At 39.1% G+C, this 22,698-nt stretch overlaps 2 protein-coding genes across 5 annotated transcripts in view; one reads left to right on the top strand and one right to left on the bottom strand.

The window, feature by feature from the left end:
• HCN4 (hyperpolarization activated cyclic nucleotide gated potassium channel 4) overlaps nt 1-549 on the bottom strand; it is a 148,607-nt gene extending 148,058 nt beyond the window's left edge. Inside the window, exon 1 of the mRNA XM_035335307.1 lies at nt 443-549. The gene's annotated coding sequence lies outside the window, so the exon portion shown is untranslated. The remainder of the gene's footprint in view (nt 1-442) is intronic.
• On the top strand, nt 452-21,473 carry REC114 (REC114 meiotic recombination protein). Of its 4 annotated transcripts, none has more exons than XM_035335313.1 (5): nt 452-709; nt 1,020-1,109; nt 14,639-14,722; nt 19,141-19,320; nt 20,917-21,473. In XM_035335313.1, the coding sequence occupies exons 1-5, from the start codon at nt 590-592 to the stop codon at nt 21,076-21,078; spliced, it is 636 nt and encodes a 211-aa protein (XP_035191204.1). In that variant the 5' UTR covers nt 452-589; the 3' UTR covers nt 21,079-21,473. The 4 variants fall into 4 exon arrangements, with proteins under 4 accessions (XP_035191204.1, XP_035191203.1, XP_035191207.1 ...); XM_035335312.1 differs by having other exon boundaries at nt 19,141-19,332; XM_035335315.1 differs by having other exon boundaries at nt 558-725; nt 19,141-19,332.
• Nucleotides 21,474-22,698: the final 1,225 nt, after the last annotated feature.

The raw sequence follows: 22,698 nt of genomic DNA, 5'->3' as shown, positions 1-22,698 counted from the left end.
AGCATAACTCCTACTTTAGGTACCACAAAAGTTCTGTTTTAGGTCTGCAAACTTAACGCAACATGTTACTGCACCAGGAACTGAAAGGGTATGCTAGGTTTTTGGGTTACTTTTCTACATGGACTCAGAAATTCATCACCTTAGGAAGGACAGATGCAGATATCATTGATGGCTCCCCTCAATCTACAAATGGCAGCTGAACCCACCTCTTGGCATGTACTCCTCTCTCCCTCAGCACTGCAGGCCAATTGTGCCACATCAACACGCCAATTTGAACCAATCCAGACGAAGTCCGGCGCATAAATTGTATTAGGAGAAGGGGGAAGTCACCAGCAGCGCTCCTCTCACAGAGGCAGCATCCTCCAAAACTGACGTCGAGCTCCCACAAAATGGCGGCGCTAAGGAGGAGAAGCAACCACCCGCGCGAGCCTGAGTGCACTACCGGATTGGCTCCCGTTTCCCTGTTGCTCGCTGATTGGTGAGCGAGACCCCTCACGCGTTCTCTCCTCTCTCCTATTGGCTGCCGTTTCCCGCCTCTGCTGCCTGCAGGCCGCTCGTGCCAGGGGGCCGCAGCCCTCTCAGAGCCGCGATGGCGGCGAGCAGCGGCGGCTCCCTCTTAGGCAGTGCCTCGACGTGGCCCTTGAAGCGCTACGGCCGCTTCCTGCCCCCGACGGACAGCGATGAGGAGCAAACCGCCTCTTCCTGGCAGGTGGCCCCATACCGGGGTCTTTTCTCTGTTCTGCTGCCCTCGTTACTCCTATCCCTGGCCCTTCATTTGTGAAAATGGGTGGCATGGGTTTTTCCTAAGTAGTTAGGTCTGTGTATGGGGTTCTAATTAGTAAATATTTCTTGACTCTGCCTGCTGTCTGTGGGAGCTGAAGGCAAAGTACATTTCTGGGAGTTACTTTTACCTCTGACTTCCAGTACTGACCTCTGAAGCCTTTCTCATTTTGTATTACTCAAAGTGTAGATTATGTGTATGCAGGGATAGATTTTTATTTTGTCAATCTTTTTTAAAGGTTTTTGAATCAAATGAAGAATCTGGTCATCTTATCCTTACCATTGTTGTATCTGGCCATTTCTTTATTTCCCAAGGGAGAACAGTACTGGTAAGTTGTTTTTTGTTTGTTTCTCATGTTTAAAAACAATTTCTCCTTTTACATTATCGTCAATATTGGCTTATTTTCCTTTCTTAGCTTCATGTTCTCTCACAGTGAAAGGAAACTACCCATTTTATTTTGCTCATGGAAATTCTCCTGTGGTGTTTTCTCTCTTTGCTTATCAGACTAATACTACATGTATTATTTCCTACTGAGGAACAGTGTTTCCTCAGTGGTTCTAAAAATCTAGATTAAGACACAATATGAAGTGCTGCTGACATTGAAAGATGATTTTCTCCAACATAATTCTTCAGCATAAGAAAACAGAAAATATGCTGTTAAGAAATACATAAAAATATAACTTATTATAAGATTTGCCATATGTTCCAGCTAGTTTCTTGCAAGTGATCTGTTAGTATTTTGATATCCTGTCCTATGATAAACCAGATTTCGTTTTGTTTGTTTGTTTTCAATATGTTGGGTATTGTGATCTAACATCCATCTTACCTTCCTGGAGACAAAATATCTTCAGAGTTGTGTCAACTGATTGCGTTGTAGCCTATGCTTCAGTACAACTGGCTTCTAAGCTATAAAGACATCCTAAAACACCCCATCTAAGGAAACTGGTTTGATGCTGAGATTGCTCCATTCCTCATGACAGAAAAAGCCTGCACTGGAAAGTGGGATCCAGTCTGTTCAGTGTATATCACCAATACCAAGTGATGATAGCAAGTAGGAATTGTCTGATAAATATATTTTTTAAAAATAAATAAACTACAAAACATTGGAAAATTCTGCAGCATTAAGACAAATGCATATTTAACACAGAACGTGCACAAGGATATGTATAAGTTTATAAATTAGTTTCTGCTGTGCCTCCTAAAAGGTCTTAAACTTACAGAAATATCTTGCAAATATAGAGGGGAAGACCCATGTAGATACTCAAGATTTCAAGATTCAATTAAAATTTTCAAGATATCCGTGATTTTTTTTTTTTGACCTTGGAGTGTTTTAAGGTTATTGAATAGGTAATGAGTGAACTAACAGAGAGCTGTCTGTATAGCCCTCGTACAAGGCATAGCATTTGGCTTATATATTTAGGAAGCACAAGTTGAGTGGTTTTGGACAAGGTAGAAATGGAACATGGAAAGCATTTCAGCAGTGTGTGTTGAATAAGAAAAAGGAATGGAGTAATTGAATGTCCAGATTGCTAAACAGACGCCACTGAAATACGACTTGCTGCTGTCTCTTGCCAAATTCTGCGGGGAATGAATCAGTGCAGAATGCCCCTCTCCTGGGGCTGGTCCTGTTTTCAGTACGCTCATCAGACAGCTGCAACTGTTTAGTACCTAGTAGACTTGTATTACTTTGCAGAATGTCCTTGAAATAACCATATAAAGGCTAACTGAAGTTTTAGTAATTAACTAATGAGCAGAAAAGGCATGGACAAAAGCTATAGCCCTTCAGAGACTTTGTCTGGCAAGGATTGTATCTGGCAAATAATAATGTGCAGATAAAGCATGCTGTCGTAAGGGATGAGTGCAGGAAGAAAAGTGTTATAAAGACTTGGCTGAGAAAAGCACTTTCTTGCAGCTCTCGAGTTTAATGGCTAGTGAAGCTTTCAGGCTGCTGCCTTGCTTGAAATACCAAATGAGGAATTTCTGAAGAGATCTCTCAGGTCTGTTTCAGCTTCTAAAAGACACTAAGATACTGCAGTAACAATCTCAATTTAAGAATAGTGTAGAATAGAGGTGGAACAAACAAGCTTGGTAAATATGACCAATATATGATACCAAGAGGTTTAAAACATCATTTTTTAAACAAATTTTGGCAATGTTTCTATACCAACCTTAAGGCCACACCAAAGATGTCTTAAGTGTATGAGAGAAGGTATACAAAACGGGTGTTGTATGCATTTTAAAACCTGATTGTCAATTCCTTTGGATGTACTTCTCCTAGGATGTGTAATTGGGATCATGCTGCAGGTGTGCTCTGTGCAAAATGCATCAGTACAACATGCCCTGTGCCTATTTATCTCTCTCTGTAACAGGTCAGAGATTGGAGTAGTCTTCCCACAGTTCCCTCTTCAACATACTGGACTGGCTGAAAACCCTAGCAAATATCCAATCTGCTAGTTGTGAACACTGGTGGACGTCTTCGGACCTGTGTTTCCTGTTTACAAGTGATTTGGCCCAACATCTGGCTTAGCTTTACTGTTTAGACTTGTTCCTTGAGCACATGCCCTCCCACACAGTGATAAAATTCAGCCTGGGACAATCCCAACCCACAGATACCTATCTTTTCAGGCTCTGATGACCAGTCTGTGGAATCTACTTAGTAAAGCAGCCAGTAACATCAGCCAGAAAGGTGATGTGCAGGGGTGGTGCTGTCAGCCAGAAGCTGGTATCAGCACTGATATCACAGTATGCATGACCATTACTGAATCTGTGTACGGTTTTCTTCAAGCAGTACACAGGGACACTGGAAATTCAGTATCATTTCAGTATCACTCAAGCCAGAACTATGCAGGCTATTGGTGGAATTTTACAAAGTCCTTGTTGAGATGCCATGTAACAAAAAGAATTACAATGCAGTACAACCTGTGTTGTTGCTGTAGAAATAATCAGACCGTAGAAATGGTTAATCTCACTGGTGCCATCTCCCTGTAGTCTCCAGCTCCCAGGAGTTGTCAGAAACCTGTCACAATGTTTAAACAGGCTTTGCACAACTAAGTATGTATAGTTCTTTTGAATCTGTCACAAACTGCATCTTCTCACTGGGGGTCTATTATAATGGACATTTTGTCATGGAGGATAATGTGAAATACACAAGTTTCTGCTCCAGAGGGAATGTATGAAGTCTGATAAAGTGCTGCAATTGTTGGAATGATTCAGTTCTTGTTTTTACTGTTTGTACTTGCTGGCATGGGCTACTGAGTTTCCTTTTCAATGCCGAGGTGCTCTCCAACACATATGTGCTGCCTTACTCACTTGCATTGAAATTCCCTCTGATGTGCTTACAAAACTGTTTCTTGCTATGTAGTAACTACATCCTTTAAAAACTGCTGATGTCTAGTCTTTTGATCCATCTTCTAATCCCTGCTTTTCAGACCTTTTGATGGTCAGCAGGCTTCTGATTTTGAGGGAACCCATTAACAGCTATCACATCTTTATACCTTTGCACAGGAATACAGTGAGGCACAAGACCTGGTGGAGCCCTATCAAACACCAGATAGTGAAAGAAGTATTCTCCGTTATGGGGGGGGCATACACGGTTTTCATGGTGATCCCACTGGTTGCAAGACCCTGGAGAAGCCTGAAGGTGACCATACTGTCTTTGGAGTTTCCAGTTTGCAGATAATAAGGAATGTAACAGAACGTCTTCTCAGAGGGATGTTGCTCCTTGGTTAAACATGGTTGGTCCGGTCAGAGTTAGGCTTAACTTCCTGTAGAGGTGTGATTTTAGTTCAAGAACTACTGAATGTTTCACATTGTTCTGAATGACATGAGACTGCTTTAATGTACAAAAAAAAAAAAAAAAAAGCCAACCAACCTGCAACAAGTGCTATTCTTCAGGATTCCCCATCTGGTTTGACTTTCCTGAGGCATTTGCTGTTGATGGATAAATCACCTTTTCTAAGGCTGAAGAACCTTTCTGGAAGAGTAGATATTTTTTTATCATAGGAAAGCATTAAGCAATCACATGATGTACGATTACAGAAATTGCCATCTGACATCAACAAATGGTTTCTCAAGTACGCTGCCTCATCTCAACCACTAGTTATTTCAAAGACAAATGAAGGAGGTTATTCTGGTAGTTGTTCTGTTGTCACAGGGACCACTTCCTTCTCTACTCAAATAACTATTAGTCTCTTTGTAAAATTTATGTGGATGAATAATAAAGGGATTTTTTTTCCCTCTAGCAGCAATCCAAAAATGAAATGAAACAAATTGCAAACTAAAGGCAAGAATTCAGAAAGTGGTGAATGTTCCTAATATTTTTTTTTATTGCAGCAGTAAAGGAACCCTTAGCCCACTCCAAGAATTTTAACGTGAACTATTCTAGGTTTAAAAAAAGAAGTTTTTAGGTAACATCTTTGACAAAGAAAACATTAATTGGATGCTTTTAAAACTGGCAGTATCGTAGTATGATGTATTTTCATCTCTTCTGGTTTTAAATGGGCATAGAATATAGTAAAATCGGTGCATTAATAGACTCAAACTATCTTGTTTAGTACCTTCTGTTTTCTTTAGGAAAAGTCAGAGTACATCTGTTCTTCAGTGGTGTGTACATTTTACAAAAGCCAAAATGAACCTTTTTAGCTGCCAGCAAGTTCTGAGTTATGCAGATAATATTGTGGGTGGATGCTTTTTAAAAAGTCCAGCAAGAAAAAAAAAAATCAGTTACAGTTGAATCAGTTGAAAAATGTGAACTTCAGACTTTAGCTGCTTTGTCTGGCATATAGAAGTTTTCTTTATTCATTCTTCTGCAGTAAATGTTAGTGTTAATTGAACTCTGTGCTGATCGGCTTCTTAGTTAATTTTCTCCTAAACTGATCTTGGTTGGCTAACATGAAAGCAGTGAAAGCTCCAAGTATTTTCTCTTTAGTGAGCAAGGATCCCATGAATACTCATTTTTGGATGAAGGCATATTTTATTCAGTTGCTCAGTGATTCTTCCATGAAATGCTTTTTCATGTCAAGTGATGATTTAGGAAATACTAAACTACAAACTATTTTGTGTAACATACACTTCCCTTTGTATGAAAACATCAGGCAATAGCTCTTGTGGGAGTTCTTTGCTTACTAAATGCTTTTCTTTGGTATCTTACCTTTCATCCATAGGTAACTTTCACTACATCTCCATTTGCACAAAACTGAGATTAAAGTTGTTCAGAAATGAAAATATGTATTTCATTAATGGCTGGATTAACCTGATCCATTTGGGGATGAATATTCAAGGATTCCTGACTTTATATCTAAATATTTTCTCTTCAATGCATCTATTTACATATTCTCACAGCCCTTTTTATTTTTCTTAAAGCAGGACTGTTACAAAACCTTCTTTCTTAAAGAAAATTGGTTTCTTAAGACCAAGCGAGACCATGACTCTTTTACGAGCGTCATGCTTCTTTCACATAAGAAGATTTTATAGAGGACTTACAGAATTATTCTCATAAGCCATAAAATAGAAGAATATTCAATGAATGATCTTCTAGCAGACTTTTCACTAATGGAATTTGCAATACTATTTTCTGGCCAGAGAGCATACTACAATGTATGTGCTAAGGCTCAGCACTTTCAGACCAGGCAGATCACTCTGTACCTGGGGCTTGGGTACTGCAGCTTGATGCAATTGCTTACAGTACCTGAGAATGCTCCAAAGCTGATGACTGAAGCACATCCATCCTACTCTAATCAGTAACTGTGTTCAGTGTATCCATCAGTTGCCCAAAGATAACCAAATTGCCTGTTTTAATGGGTAGACTGTTTTGGGGAATGGGTATGCTCTCGATATCATTTTAAATATTCTTTAGTGACACTGCCAGAGATGACTTCTTGTGATGAACTAAATGGAATGCAGAGGAGAGTAAACAGAACATCAGAGTCTAGAACATAAAAAAAACAAACTAATTTGTAATGCATGTAAAAGGGATTTTGTTTATTTTGATTTTCAGTATTTCATTTGGAAATGCATAACATTTTTAGGACCTATTTTGGCTGCAGTTTTGCTTAACAGACTGCATATCTTAGGAAAATCTCATTCTTGTACACTGTAAATAACAGAATTTTAACAGGAATATCTCAACATCTGTGGCAATTTCTGGTCGCACTCAAGATACCTCGTGTTCTGTGTATGACACGTGCAACTCATTTCCTTTCCCTCCTTCAAATTGGAACATCATGAAAATTATATTTTAGTGTTTTATTGGATGCAATTAATTCCAGTGCTAGAATTCCTAATATCCTACATGTTAAACAAATTGAAATTGTGAAGAACGCTTATTTAATAGTATAAAATGAATCCAGAGCAATTGATTTGTGACCTGATCTTTTGAAGTATAGGCTAAATGTCCTTAGTGCCCTCCACGTCCCCTCCTGACTTCTAACAAGCTAACGGTGCTTAGGATACAGTAGAATCTAGCCTCATTAATTAGGCAGACATTCAGCAGGCATCCTGATGTTCTTGATGCTCTCTTTGCTGTGCCTGAAACTTATGCGCCAGGTTTTTGAGATGATACTCGCAGCTCTACCTTGGGTACATAAAAGTGCAAAGTGCAACAAGTGAGGACATAGGACAAGGACCTGGGGAAGTGAGCGGGTTGCTAACGCTGCTTGCTTGGTGGTGGAACTACATCAGTTTCCCCGTTTGTGTCTCCTATAATGATAGATGCCTGTTGTAACTATTATGTATTATATGACCAGAATCAGTAAAGAGTTACAAGGGTTTCAGATTTATATTACTCTCCTGCCATAATTCTTCTAAACCCAACTACTAATTTTTAAAGAGTAGTGGCATTAATAAAATATACTTACACTAAAGTTAGAGTTCAAAATAAAATACTGATCTAGGGAAGTATGTATTTTCTATCAGGACTTAAAGAAGAAATTGCTTACCTTGACTTACTAACGGAATGCTTTCAAGTACTTCAGCCAGCTAATCCCATGAGTGTTCTGTTTGCCTCTCTAGGTCCTTGGTCAGCTGTCATTGCTCTAAAGTGTAGTTTAAAAAAAAAAAAAATTGAGGTTCTATGAAGCATTGAGGTTTGTCCCGAGTTGGGGGCTTTCTTTGCTGTTCCCTCCTGCGAGGGGCTGCAGTTTGTACCAGTCTGTGAGAACTCTTTGCAGAAAGCTGCCACCCAGCAGCATGTGCTCCTGCACCCAACACTGCGCTTTGGCAAAAAACATTCATCAGTTATCGAGTCCCCTGCGTGGCTGCCTCGAGGCTGCCTATGTGTGGCCTGCATTCGATCCTTCATTTAGCTTTCTTGCCTCTGTACAGAACACTTGGTTTAATGAGTTCAGCCCTGATTGGTTCTTCAGAATCAAACAAGCCTAACAGTAGCATTTAAGATCAGGCATCTAAGAGATTGGGGTTGAAAAAATTGCACGCAAAAAGAGAACACAGCTTAACATCCTTTTATTCCTAGTTAGCTTGCTGTCTGTCTGCCTTGGCTTTTTGGCCTTTATCCTCTTCCTTTCCCCTTCCTACTCTATACTCTAAAGATCTGGTTGAGGCAGCTAATACTCACATGAACTAAGATCGAAGTTACACACAGCCTGTGAAACACGTGGTTTCTGCTACGCTCTTAGCTTCCCAAGAATTTGGAGACTGGCATATTGCTTGGAAATTTCTGGAGAGACAACTTTCTACTTCCCCCGCTCTCCAAGTAGTCATGTTTGGGGAATTTTTCTTGTCACATTGCCACTTGTACTCTCTGCTCAGTTTTCAAAACAGCTCGTCATAGGAAAAAAAACTGATCTATTTGGCAGTATTTAGATCTCAGAGACAGATATAAAAGTAAGGAAGACTTCTAGGTGTGTTAGTCACAAGATAAAAGTTTGATTGGAATTATATTCAAAGCTTGATTTCCATAACTTCTAGCTTTAAGCTGGAATTAATTTTTTTTATTATTTTTCAGTCATTAATGAAATGAATCTTGTCTTTTTATAAAGTAAGCAGTTTTCTAAGTTAAAAGCACAGTATTAAAACTCACATTGTCTTAAAGCCAATAGGATAAAAATTGGTATTTTTTCATATATACACAAGCAGTTGATTTACAATCTATATGCGACATTTCAAGCATATAGTTTCCAGTATTATAACTATTAATGACTAAATCCCAATCAAAGAGGTCACCATGGAAACATGTGAATGTTTTCAGATTTTGCTTACGGTTTCTGAAAGCATCTCAATTTTGTCTGTTATACAGTGTTCATCATAACACACATAATTCACAAGCTTTTTCAGACTGTCTGCTCTCATATCCTTATTTTTCTCTGTCTTGCAGTAAGATTAGAGTAACAGTCTTCTCAACTCCAACTGAGCGCCCACTGATGTTTGCTTTCCATAAGAAACATTTCTATTCTATTGCAGACTTTTACCAGATTTAGCCACATTGTGCAGATACCTGGAAATAATACTACTATTCCTTTGTTTCCAAAGTAGTCATTTCTAAGAATAAACAAGGTGTTCTTCAGTATAAGTGTTGAATAATCATAGTACCTAGAATGTCAGCAGTCAAAAAATATTGACATTTGTAACATAACAAATCACTTAATATCTAGATAGTGAACATTATTTTCAAAAATATTTTTCACAGTACCTCCCACACTCAGCATGGTGAGTAGATCCATGAAGTGGAGCTCTGGATGGGATGATGCAGTAGCAGGGCAGTGTCTCTCCATCTGGGGAAAATAGCAGGTTGAAATCATCCCTGCTGGTTTTGTGCAGTGTTGCGTGAGATTGCAACGTGGAGGGGTCAGAGCAGGCAATGTTGCTTACTCGTTGCTTACCTTGGGCAATGAGTAGACTGTCACAGGTGCCTTCTGTAGAAACTAAACAGGGCCTGTGCAAGCAGAGGATTGCTGTTTTTGGGGAAATGGCTGTGTACCACATTGCTGTCCAGCCTGAATCAGAATGTTGCAAGCGGGATGTTGTCTGAAGCCTTCAGCATCTCTTTTCTGCCACTTTCCTCCATTTCAGACAGGAGCACTCTGGCAATTATGCACTGGAATATTAATGAACCCACTAGCATTTTTTTGATCTCATGCTGAACTCATAATTCCTTATGAATGCTCATTCCCAGTCAGTGGGATACACAGCTGAATCCCTCATCCATTACGTTACGCATTGTATACCCCCAGTCTGAACTGTGAACTCTGAGGACAAACAGTTACATATGCATTTCATGAGCATGTTATAATTGGCAGCCAAAAAACGAGAAAGGTTGTCTTTGTGTTTGGTTTTCTGGGTTTAATTTTTAGTTAAGATTGATTGTAAGGCCTTTAGGCAACCCTAACATAAAATGAATAATCTGTTCATGTATTCGTATGTTGCTTAGCACCACAGAGTTTCTACAGAATACAATAATAGAAGTATTCATAATAATAACCAATACCTTGCAACACAGAACAAAGGCCTCATTATCGAGCAACTTCTTGAAGGCTGAAATGCAAAATCAGAACAAAAGTATTTCCCAGTTAATGACAGACTACGTGGGTGTAAGTCTGGACCAGCATTATTATCTCTCCCTCATGTGACATGGGGTCATGTCTTGTCTTGGCTCCAAAATATTTGGAAAATGTCTTGCTTTGTTTTCTGCTTCAGCTTATTTTTTTTTTTTTCTTCAGGATCCTCCCTCTGAGAGACTGAGATTTTTGTCAGAGATGTATGAAATTGTTTTCCTTGAATGCAGTGCTCTTACAGGCATTACCCCAGAGAATGACATAAAGGCTGTAGGCATGATGGAATGCTAATGATCAAACTTTTAGAAATGCTGCCATTTGTATCTTCAAATTGTAAACATTTGAAATCTTATGTTCCTGCCCAATTTTATGTTGCTTTTCTGTCTATATTCCCAGTGAATCTTATACTGCCATCTGTCTTTGCTCGTACCCAGTACTGCTCAGCAATGAACAGCTCTGAATGTAAAGCAGGTACTGATGGTGCCTGCTCAAGGGGAGGAACACTGCCCACAGCTGCTTTCTCTGTATTTCTGTCGGCACGGTGGTAGCAATCTGGAGGCGCTATTACTATTTCTTTGACCATGCATATGTTGAGAGCAGACTCAGTTGATTCATCATCTCTGGAAAGGATCAAATGCACTATAATCTTGATATATTGCCATGCATTTTCCAGAATCTACCCCATACTTAGCTCCTGGGTGGTGACAGAGATCCTCTCAACTTTGAGCTATGGAACATGGGACAGATTTGTTTTGGTCTTCATTCTTGCAGTTCAGAATTCACTTACCTAACTTCATACATGGATTTGTAACTATTTCAGTGTTGACAAGAAAGTTCATGCAGCTAAGAATAATCTTGTCTTAATCCAAGCAGCCTGAAATACAGATTCCATGCTGCCTGAAGTAACATGGAAAAGCCCTGAGGAACGGAGTGAACTTAACATGGTGCCCAATCAGACGTTTTCTGCTTACAGCTGAGGAAAATCTAGAGGATTCTGATTGTAATGACAATGACTGATATAAGTGATCTAACGATGGAGTTAAGTCTGAGCAGTTCTGCTATGGGTTAGCTGTTCTTAGTTGCTTCTGCTTGGCAATATACAGTCAACAAAGGTGCAAGGGAAAAAGAAATACTTTGTTTCATTCTTCAGTTAATTAAAATTTCAAGTACATTAAATTTCAGTTAATTAAATTTTGGGCTGAATAATTAGGAGTACATAAATAAAAAATATACATATAATTTTTCCCCAGTTTGATTTTACCTCAGAAACAGGACACATAAAAGAATGCCAACCTGGTAAGCATCAGTAAAATAGTTGCTATGAAAGTTAAACATTAGCTGCCTTATATGATCTTTGTGAAAAGGGTTATTATTTTATGGAGAAAACATTTATTCTACCTACGTCTTACAGTGAAAGGAAAAACACTATAAAAATAGACTTAGTATGGGAACAGGTATATTTAAATAAACACGGTTGGTGTGCATCAGAGACATTAAGTATCCAAAATGAACAGAGTAAGCAGAAGTAGTCACAAGTTAAGGAAAGTGGCCTAGTGAAAGAGGGGGATATTAGAATTGCTTCACCAACAGTCTTTCAGGACTTGGCAGGAGAATCAGAGGAAATCAAGCAGTAATGGATAAACAACCTATGGCAGGAAGCACTAAGCATGTAAGCACTAGCAGCAGTCATACTCCAGCACAAATTAGTTCCTGGGTTGTTTGGTTGTCCAGATCTTTGTCTGTCTGTTTAAGTGGAGTGAGCAGTTCTGAATTAAGGTATGGATATTCCCCTCCATGTGAGTAAGTTAAGAAATGCTCAACCTTTATGGCTTGAAATGAGGGAAGAGGGAAGTAAGTCCTTGCAGTGGGATGGAATTAACCTTAAGCTGGTTTGCGTTTATTTTACCAAAATAGATTTAAATGCTCTTGGTCTAGTGCATTCCAAACACTGAGAAGACTTGCTTTTCAGATTATTTGTATAAACCTCAAGAATATACCTTTTCTAGAAGGAATGGTTTAAAAATATCTTTTTTGCTTTACAGTCCAGTTCTCCATAACAGACATCTTTCTCTGTTCTGACCTTAGAGCCTGTGCCATTTAAATTCTTCTGCAATACGTATGTTTTCTGCAACCGGTTGCTTCCCTTCTTGACTGCCCTCTATACTTTACTCATCTTGCTTCAGCTCCCATTTTCCTTTCTTGCTTCCTTAGGGGATCCCTTCTATCATGGCAGCGTGAGCATAGCAGATGCTGATATGCATCATAAATGGACATTACTGTGGCAGGGGCCACTCTATCTCTTTGATGTTGGCATGACTGAAAGTCTTGACTCTAGATGGAACTTCCTGCTGTGCACAATTGCTAACTTGCTATCACCTTTCCATTTTCAGAATTAAACAATATTTTGGGGGCAAATTCTGTACATGAATATCCTCAGCAGAATTGCAAAGTCATATATACAACTGAGGCATATACAGCTGAAATTACAACATCTAGAAATGTTCTAACGGTGTTGCATTCTTTTCCTTGCCTACTAATCTCATCTTACTCCGCAGGCATTAACGCTCAGCATTATTAGTTTAAAACAACTTTAAAGTCTGCATACCAAGCTCTTGACTGGCAGGTCTATCAAAAGAAGCTAAAATGGCATACCTCATAGCCAGGGATGATAAAATGCCAGGTGAACAAAGGAGTAAGGGTGTTTCACAGACTTCCTTTCCTGTGTCAGACTATGTGACAAACTGGCCTTCTTTAGAGGCTTCCTACTGTTTGACAGAGAGGATTTTGTCTGTACGTGGAAGGAGGATACCCTCCTGCTCCAGTACTTCAGCAGTCCAATTGCATCACTGGACTGTTTTGTACTGCATGCAGTACGTCTGTATTGCATGCAGTACGGCTGGAGAGCGATGACTTACCAAGGAAGATGCTCTTTTCGTGAGGTCTATTGTTTGGCAGTTCGTCCCTCTTACGATCCAGACACCTTTAATAATTCCTGTAGAAGTAGCAGATAGCTTGGCACTTCCCTTTGGTCACAGAGTGAAGTTTTTCCTACTCTTTTGACCTTGAGACTTTTCACACCTTAGTAAGTTCTACCCTGAGGCACACTGAATGTGCTCGTTGCCCACAGACAGAATGGGCTCAGTGCAAGCAGCTGAGGTATCTTACCTGCTGTCTGCACCTTCCCCAAAACAGATTCTTTTCTCCCTCTGCCTCTAAATCATTTGGGACCAATATTTGCAGACCGCCTAGACTGTCTTACCATTCTGGAATCTATCACAGCAGGTGTCTGTTCAGAATACTGTGATCCAGTTTGCCTTTGGCATGACTCTTCCAACATTTCATAGATACTCCTCATAAACGTTTAGTTAAAAATCTACACCCACTTGCTGCATGGGACTCTAAAACTAGTGCCAGCATACTAAAAGCAGTGTCTTATTAAGACAACTTCTTGTACCAAAATAGAATGGCAGATGGTTTCCTAGCCTGGACCTGCGAAAGATGAATATGATTTGGCAAAAGCGTGCTTTTGATAGTCCAGGATGGGCATGACTTTTAATTCTTGGCTCTTAGGACGCTTATGCAAAGCAGCCTATGTAAAAAGTCATGGTCATCAAAAGCATTATTAGTTCAGATAAAACATAAAACAGATGATGTAATTACCTCCCTGCCCTTAAGCTTGGTTGTGTTGGCTTTTGTTGTTGCTTTGTTTTCACCCTAGACTTTCCTAAATGACTGTGTGGCAGCCTGTGCAATTACTTGCGGAACACAGTCCCTTGTCTTGAAGATTTTTATGATGTTTTCAGGTTCCTGGGGTATTTTTACAGAATGCTGAGCAGTCCATCTTGTTTGAAGAGACTGTCAGTTAATGCAACTGGAGTATAAAAACATCTTTATCGAGTTATCAAAGCTGCTTCTTGTTTACCTGGATTCCATCTGGAGAAAGTGCTGGTCTGGGCCTTAGATAAGCCAACTGCTGGCCCATTCTTCAGGTTTGCCTGCCCTCTGCTGCCTTCTCAGGCAACTTCATGGGATTCAGAAGGACTGATTAAAGCTCTCGTTGCGGCTTTCTTAGTGTGCATTTCAAGGAGACTTTCATAACATGCACACTGAAAAATATATATGGAAATTAGAATGTACCGTGACATACTGTTGTTACCTGAGCTACAGATTCCAATTTAATTCAGTGTGGTAAAAATCACATATTGGCAATTGTTTGATAGATACAAACGATGTCTTTACTCAGATGACAGTAATCTTCATTAGGGATTAAATTGTATCACATAATTTGAGTGTGTACTTTGGAGTATGGCATGTTTGCTGTGCAAGTAGCTTGTGTTCTGCTTTATTTCAGGAAGGCTTTTCATTAATTGATTGCCACAAGTGGTTAAAGATAGTAAGAAGAGCAGACTGCCTGCTGCTTTGTGCAAAGTCAAAGGTAGGTTGATTTAATATTTCCAATTGCTAACTCAGTTCTGTTTCTTAAGGTTTCCTAATATTGGATAAATTAAACCAGAAATTCTGAGATAATGTAAATTGTGTATATAATTTAAACTTGTTTTTGTTTTGTAATTTAAGTATGGAACAAAACTGAATTGAATCATCGTAATGTCTTTTGTAACTGCTGCTATTTGAGACTTTTAGACTGCTTTCTGAGAGTTGGCTATTAAAACAGCTAGACTGGTATTTATTTTAGAGTTTATCTGCCAGCCTGACTATATAAAACCTGAAATGGGCCCACAGTGTGAAAACTGCACTGCTAACAATTAAAAAGATAAAGCAATTCTCTGACATGTACAGAAGCCTGCTACCTATCAGTCATTCTTCACTGTGGCCCGTGAAGTATTTAAAGCAATTATTTAGCTATTTTCTGGCTCCTGAGACCTGGCGCAGTAGTGCTCAGCTGGTGATTCAGACATTTGATATTCAGGCTAATAGAAGAGACCTGAGTTTCTCTGTCTTCCCCTCAGATCTCACGCAAAGGGGTTGGCTAGCCTTTAAGTAATTACGTGGCATTTGTTTGTTACCAACTTAAGTACAAACCACAGTTTTCTTGGTTCTTAGGTGAACTCTGGGAAAGGCCTTAACCATCTATGCTGAGCAGGTTTTTTTTCAGAAACAAAAGCTGTTTCTAAATGAGAATAGCCCTCCCTTCTCTCCTGATACTTTCTAGGCTTTGTTGTTTCAGCCAAAACAGCTGCTTCCAGTTTAGCTATCTCTACTTGATAAGGGAGTTCATCTTTAGTTAGAAACAGGAATTTTGGAAAGAGATAAGCCCTTCGTTCAGTAGCTGCTAGGGACCAGTTTTAACTGTTGGCACAGCGCACTGAACTATTAAGGCATAAAAACATCTCAAGTATTCTGAGACGTTCTGGCATTCTCCCCTGACAGGAACAGAGCGGGTTATTATAATTGCAAATAGCAGTATCCAGGAGAGCTGAGAACTGTAGAAATTCTTCTTTACTTCTAATTGTATCTCTTATCTGATTTCTTTCAAGAAAGGTGCATAACTGTTTTTTTTCATAGGATGTTACAAACCAAAGAGTACAATTTGCAAAGTGGAATGCCTTGCTAATTGCAAGATAAAAGCACACGTGAGGTATAATAAACATTGTACAAATACAAGGACTCATCTTGTTTCAAAATAAGCCTAAACTAATGGCAGCACTAGGAAATGCAAAAAATAAGTATCTTGATGTGTTTTAAATTGATGGGTTATGCTTGCCAAAACACCTTTGCTCTCTGATTTTTGTCAGATGATTGTTATAAAGTGTGTAATATCATTGGAGAAGACTATTGAGCTGTTGCAATAATTAGTTCTGATGAATCAGTAGATCATCAGTTTCCTTCAGAGTTAACAGAACCAGTTCCCCAGCACAGCGTTAAGGGACTCTACTGCATCTCACAAGAAACAAACACCAACATCACAATCATTTTGAGGCTCGAAGAAAGCTCTGAGGGACATTTTGGAAAAGGAGGAATATTAACATAGTCTTAAATGAATTCACTGCATCCAAATGTTTACTTACCATAAATTCTCATGACTTAAAGTGGATTTAATGGTATTGCAGCAGTCCTATCATATAGCTTCTCTACTTTGTATCCTAAATTGTAGCTGAAACAGTCCCTTAAATGCTATCAGTGTATATCACTTCTGTGCTAATCCTCAAAATCATTTAAAAATATTCAGGGAGCCAGCCACACTATGTGAAGGGTTATGTCTCAGCCCCTGGTAGACCGAAGTAAAGTTGAGAAGGACGAAGCAGAAGCCATTTAAGCAGAGGAAAGCAAGCTATGTTTTCAAATACCAGTTCCTATATTTGCATGCACAAAGCAATTAAGGGGCATGTGCAAGTAACTACTACTCTAACGTTTCCGATATACCTTCTGCTCCTTGTTTTCAGTCTGATTTCCTTACTTTACTGGTTTCAGTTATTTTCTTTCTCTTCTCTGCTTTTCCCACCTCTGCACATTACCTGCTTCGCAGTTGTAGGTAATCTATGTCAAAAAAGCGTGGAGGTTAATCATTGGGTTCATGTACTTCAGAAGAAACTGAGTGAACATTAAAGGATTGGCTTTTGAAAGTCATTAATATACATTGACAGTGAAATTCTCATTTCTTATAAAATACTCTTTCAATAGGGCATTGTGGACTCTTAGCTAGCAAAATGAGTTCAAAGTCTAAACTAGACTTTGAAAAATTTAGTGTTACCATACTTAAAAGCAAGACCTTTCACAGACCAGTACTAAAACTCAGACACACTATCAGCAACTTTATTCAGTGAAGCACATGTGCATGCAATTCTGAAGCCATACCTGTCAGATGCACACTTGTGTCTTAGAAGGAAGGCTGCATGGCTGACTACCCTCTCTACAGCTCCATCGCTAGTAATTGCTCACATTAGTCTTTGATGTGCCTCTATGTAGAAAAAAAGTCTTTAATCTGAAAATCTGCAAACAGTAGCAATTCTTACTATTCTTGTAGTAAGCCATTTCCCTTCATACTGTTTTCATGAGCTCACCCCCTCTAGGGTGGAAAGATTGAATTGACCTCAAAGTTCTTTAGTACTGCAGCTCAGGTGCTGCTGCCTAGCACTGTTAATGCTAAAACCTGATGCACATCTTAGCTGAAATGGATTACTCTCTTTCTGTGAAGGGAAAAGGTGTTTAGTTCACAAAACCTACTGTCTGTAACAGTAATCCTAAGTATCTAACCGTCCAGTCCCTACAAAGAGGCAAATGGCAATACAAATTGTTCTGACTGAAAATGGATTTGCAAATGGTAGGGGTAACTAAAATAAGAGTTCTTTGAAAGTCTCCAAAAAGAATTCAAATTAAGATGCAATTTACTTTTCTCTCATTTTAATGAGAACTTACGTGTCTGGCATAGCCACAACTCAGTGCTCAGTTACGTGAAGTTGACCCAGTTAAGCTGACACCTTCATTAACGACAGGAAATCTAACTGGGTGCTGGTAAAACAAGTGCTACCATCTGAATTATTTTGACATTTTCCCCTTTAAAAGACATTAAGGCAGCCTTTTATACTTACAGTGCCATAAAAGTCACTTTACGCAATAGCACATCTTAAAATAACATGCATGTAAACATACAGACTGTCACAAAGAGCTGGCTCATCTTTGAGACAAAAAACTTTAAAGTGAAAGATGTCCTTGTATTCATCTAAATCAGCAGGCTAGCAGAGTGTCTAGACATTTTAAAAAAACGGCTTTGATGTTGAAACCTTAGAAAGATGGAAGACTTATAAGCTTTATCAGTCCAAGGAAAGAAAAACTTGCTCCTTTTCTGGTGCTTTAACAATGTTTTGCATTTGAAATTTCAAGATCAAACTGAAAGTCCCAGTAATACACTCTGTAAACAAGAGCATTCCATATGTAGCTGCCTTTTATCAGTGGGATGTGTTTAAGAGAAGCTTATTGTGCATGACAGGTTTTCCATGTATTTAAAAAATTCTATTGTTCGGCGTAACAACCTACACTGGGGGTTGATTTTGTGTAATTCTTAATATTATTTCACTACTTGAAGTAATTCTCCATTTTATTAACCAGGAAGATTCTCTCAATGCATCTATATATGGTGTATACGTACGTATCTGCCATTTCATGTCCAAGGACAGCTGCAGTGAGCCAGTCTGAATGCACAATTGCAAGAGAGGTAGACTAAAACTCGTTTCCAGTATGAAATTTTCCAAGGACTTATTTCAGTGAGAGGTTACAGAATAGCTTTCCATTGGCACAGTACTCCTTCCTGCTGAAGCATTTCAGTTTCTTTCACTCCCAATCAACTGCATTAACTTCTACTGGAGGAACAGCAGCATTAAGTTGGAATGCTAAACTGAATTTGTATTTAGCTATGCACACTACGTAGGAAAGGCTGTTTTTAATGCAGACAATATAAATTCTAAATGGAACGTAATTCCCAGAATTTTTAGTTTAGATGCCAAAGTTGACTTGTACTTACTTTAGTACCATCTCATTTTGTGTCACCAATAACCAGTCAGAGCTGGAATATCCTTAGAGAGTTTGCAGCAACAGTAAGAACTTAGATTTCCCTGCTCTAACTGTACCCACTGTTGTGGCAAAGCTTAATTAGTTGTATTTAACAAACGTCCCTGCTTGCTTCGTTTTTTTTTTTTAAACTGATTTTCAAATTGCAAATTATATTCTTATCTAGCTGTTGGGATAAATGAAAATACAGCATGGAAAACTTGATTTTGTAAGATGGCGCAGTGAGCCAAGAATTAATCACCTTCTACCTAACTATATCTAATAGGAGCTTAATTAAATCAAAATATTCTGAGGGGATGAACAGTTAACTTCTTTTTTGTTTTTGAGCAGAATGAATGCCGCATGTTTCGAGTTCAGTTTGGTGGAGATTCAAAACAACAGATGTTGGAACATTGCTGCAGTTGTGTTCAGAAACTTGCGGAGTACGTACCGGTTCAAGTAACTGACGAACAAAGCCAGAACCTTTGTCACAGTCTCAGTGGTGGAAGTCAAGTGGAAGATGCTGAACAAGTACTACATGTAGTAAGCAAGCAAGAGCGTGTGGATGCAAAAACGGGAAAACAGTCACCTATCAGTGCTAGACCTGTAAATGACAGCTTGTTCTACTTCAATACACACTCCAAGACAAAGAAAAAAATCAGCAGAGCTACATATTCTTTATAGTTCTGTAGCTGTTTACATCAAACCAGTGTTTTTCATAGCAAATGAATTTACTACTTTTTTTTTTTCCTCCCCTCTAGCCAGCTACTTCGTATTTTGTATCTCAGGAACTGTATTAATTTTCATGAAAGCTGGTATGGGAAGAACTGGGAAACCTGAAGTTCAGCTTGCATGCAGGGAAACTCAGTTAGTGAACAGGAATAGAGTCATTCAGGAAGTCAGCTACAGAAGCTGGCTATCATATTGCTATTTTCTTAGTGTGCCTGAAAAAGGTTAACAAAATAACACTCTAAAAAAAGTGGTTTTAGCTCCTCAAGCTGGGAACCACCTGGCAGCTTTTCAGCTGAATTATACAGCTCAAGAAAAATGGTCAGAGACATTTAAGTAACCGTGACTTGTGTTCTCCTTTTTGCATTTACCTATTCCTGTTTTGTAGTTTTAATAACTATACACATAGTAACTGTATACATTTTAGCTTAAGCTGACACATTTAGATGTGATCTCAGGGTAGAAGCAGAATGTTTCCCCTCTAAGACACTGACTTAGGTGATTGGAAGAGGCAATGTTGCTGAGGATTACTAATTCTTAAATATACGATTTCTTGGCTATTCAGAGGATCACAGTTACCATCTCTAAAAAAACATCTGTGCAGCTAACTGAGCCAGGGAAACTGTTGGGTATGCGATAAAATATCAAGGGCCAAGAACAGCATCCTGAAAAGGGAACGTCAAAGGTTTCAGCTCCTTTATTTTCAAGATATAATCCAGGAAAAGTCCTATATGACTGGACAGTGAAAACAACGTGGTAGAGATAGTGTGGGGGAAGAGGTGGACGATACTGTTAATTTGACTTACACGATTTGAAGGAAGATGTATAGGAGATGTATGACCTTCAACATCTGATCTTCAAGATTCATTGCTTGTTCTTTAAGCACACATATCTATCCTTTGGGCTTTACTCCTTTCCTGATGAGTTAAAGAATGAAAGTTCAATTAACTACTTAAAGGCAGAATGCTATTGAACACTAGTAGTCACACTATTGGTATCACTTTGCTCTCACTTAGTGACTGAAAGCCTCACTCAGAAAACAGAACTGACACCTCAAGCCATCTTTTCAGTGATATAACCCATGGGAAGTTAAAAAGCCTGCTCCTAGTGAGCACTCTTGCACAGCGTTTCTTTAAAGGTACTTCCAGTAAGTAGTCTAAAAGTTACCTTGGTTTAGATATGACAGTTTAACTACAGGCCCATTATTTCATGTCTTTCATTTTTAAAGACTTAACAGATGTGCTTTAAAGTTCCATAAAAAGAGATGCCTTTTTACTGCATAAGGTAGCTGAGCACATTCTCTTCCCGTTATCTCTAAAAATGGAACCCACTTCCCTTCTTGCACATACCCACTCTCTTCTTGGTAACAAACCCTTATTTGCATTTGATATTTTCTAGCCAGATGAGCCTCTACCAGATTCCTACACAAGCCTTGGAGAAAGAAGATCTGTAACACAGCTAGCACAGGTAAAAAGAAAAAATAAATCTAACTTGGATCCTGTAACTGAATCTCTCATGCATAGAGAAAAAGCTCTCTCATATGCTGTAAACATCTGGTAGGTGTCTTCACTGAATATCAGGATGCTACCAATGCTGCCGTCTGTACCAACAAAAACACTGGCTCTAGTGTAATGATCTGGAATGTAGGAAATAAGCTGCAAAACCAGAGATTTCACGGTGTAATTGTACCATTTGCCTAAGAACATGCTGCTGCACCAAGAGCAAACAAATACCCAGGGGTCACTTAAAAATAAATGACTGTCACTGACTCTAGAGATATTATCTCTACTTAGCTTAAGTCTGAAAACATCAATCATTCTTGACCTACAGCAAGGGATCCCATAATTCAATTGACAGTTCAACCAAAAGTCCAGGGTAAAGCTGTGCTTAAAATTAGTGGGAGTTAAATGTTGCTATTGTGAATTCGGGACAGCACAGAACAAGACAATTGGAGAGAATACTGTACTCTTTCAAACCTGTATTTTGTGCAGTTGCTTCTAATGGTTACTAGGTTCTTTTTCCTTATCGACAGAGAGATTAAGTTGTTTCTTCACATCGGTGGTTTAAGGGATAACTCCTACGCTCCCTCTTAAAAATTTATCATCTCTAAAACCTAAAAAGCTTTTAAATGTTAACACTTCGTTTTCATAAAGCAGAGTTCCCCAAACTTTCTACCTCTGTGTTGAGAGCTGCAGCACATACCTTGCTGTTTCATTCACAGGTTTGGTTTTTCTCCTTGTGATCCTCCAGACTCTAGCCTAGTACTTGTAGTTATGCTGAAGCTTGACAATGATGGGACTCACTGACATGCCTTACCCATTACAAGCATCACTGATTACTGATTAGGAAGTCACTGGAAAAGCTCTATATGCCGCCTGCTAGGCAGTTGAGTGCAAACCTAAAGCTACATCCATTACCCTTCTACCTAGCTTGAGCTTGGAGAGCAAGCTCAGCATCAGATGCTACCTGCAGTATTTTTTGTGCATCTTTGTGCTTATCTGCAGTGGAGGCGGATGGATTAATTGACAATGTGAACAGTAGCCTCAGGACTCCACTAGGTCCTCCAGTTTCCCTGATGCTACCTGTGAGCCTTCAACAGATAGAATTAGTGACAGTGGTTGCACAGGGCACAGTATGCCCTTCCTCTCCCAGGGATAATTTAGCTCTGATGTTGAACACTCAGTACAGAGCGATCAGACACGGCAGAGCTTGCCTTTAGCAACTGTGTTTTTCCATAATCGTTGCACAACTAATTTCTGCTTTAAGAGGCAATGTAAATTAATACCAACGTTATAAGAGAAGACCTCAGGTTCTAAAAAAATCTTTTTTGAAATCACAAATACACGATACCTGCTTCTGAACAAAGTTACCTGATAACAAGGCTTTTATTTGCTGTATGTTTTAATCCATCTCTCCCTTGAATTACTAGCAAATTGCCTTTCAAAGACTCGTTGATGTAGTTTCATACATCATCCACTGCTTGCCCTGCCACTTTGTATTCAGCTTAACTCAACTGTACTGTACTGTGAGCTGATTTCCCATCCCCTGACAACACAAAGTTCATTCAGGGCTGAGTGTCTTTTCCTTGTTCACCTTGGAGACATACCCATTCAGCTGGTACTCTGGAACACCATGCAGCTGTATGTCTACATTTCTGCCCCCTCAAGAACCTGGCAGCAG

This window comes from Oxyura jamaicensis, chromosome 10, assembly GCF_011077185.1.
Source record: "Oxyura jamaicensis isolate SHBP4307 breed ruddy duck chromosome 10, BPBGC_Ojam_1.0, whole genome shotgun sequence".
Classification (NCBI taxonomy): Eukaryota; Metazoa; Chordata; class Aves; order Anseriformes; family Anatidae; genus Oxyura; species Oxyura jamaicensis.
Note: the sequence above shows the minus strand (reverse complement) of the source record. Positions and strands in the feature narration are given on the sequence as shown.

Coding starts and splice junctions, on each gene's coding strand:
- REC114 (XM_035335312.1), top strand. CDS start 590: ATGGCGGCGAGCAGCGGCGGCTCCCTCTTAGGCAGTGCCTCGACGTGG. Junction 710..1,019: donor AAACCGCCTCTTCCTGGCAG/GTGGCCCCATAC, acceptor TCTTTTTTAAAG/GTTTTTGAATCAAATGAAGA. Junction 1,110..14,638: donor CCCAAGGGAGAACAGTACTG/GTAAGTTGTTTT, acceptor GCTTTATTTCAG/GAAGGCTTTTCATTAATTGA.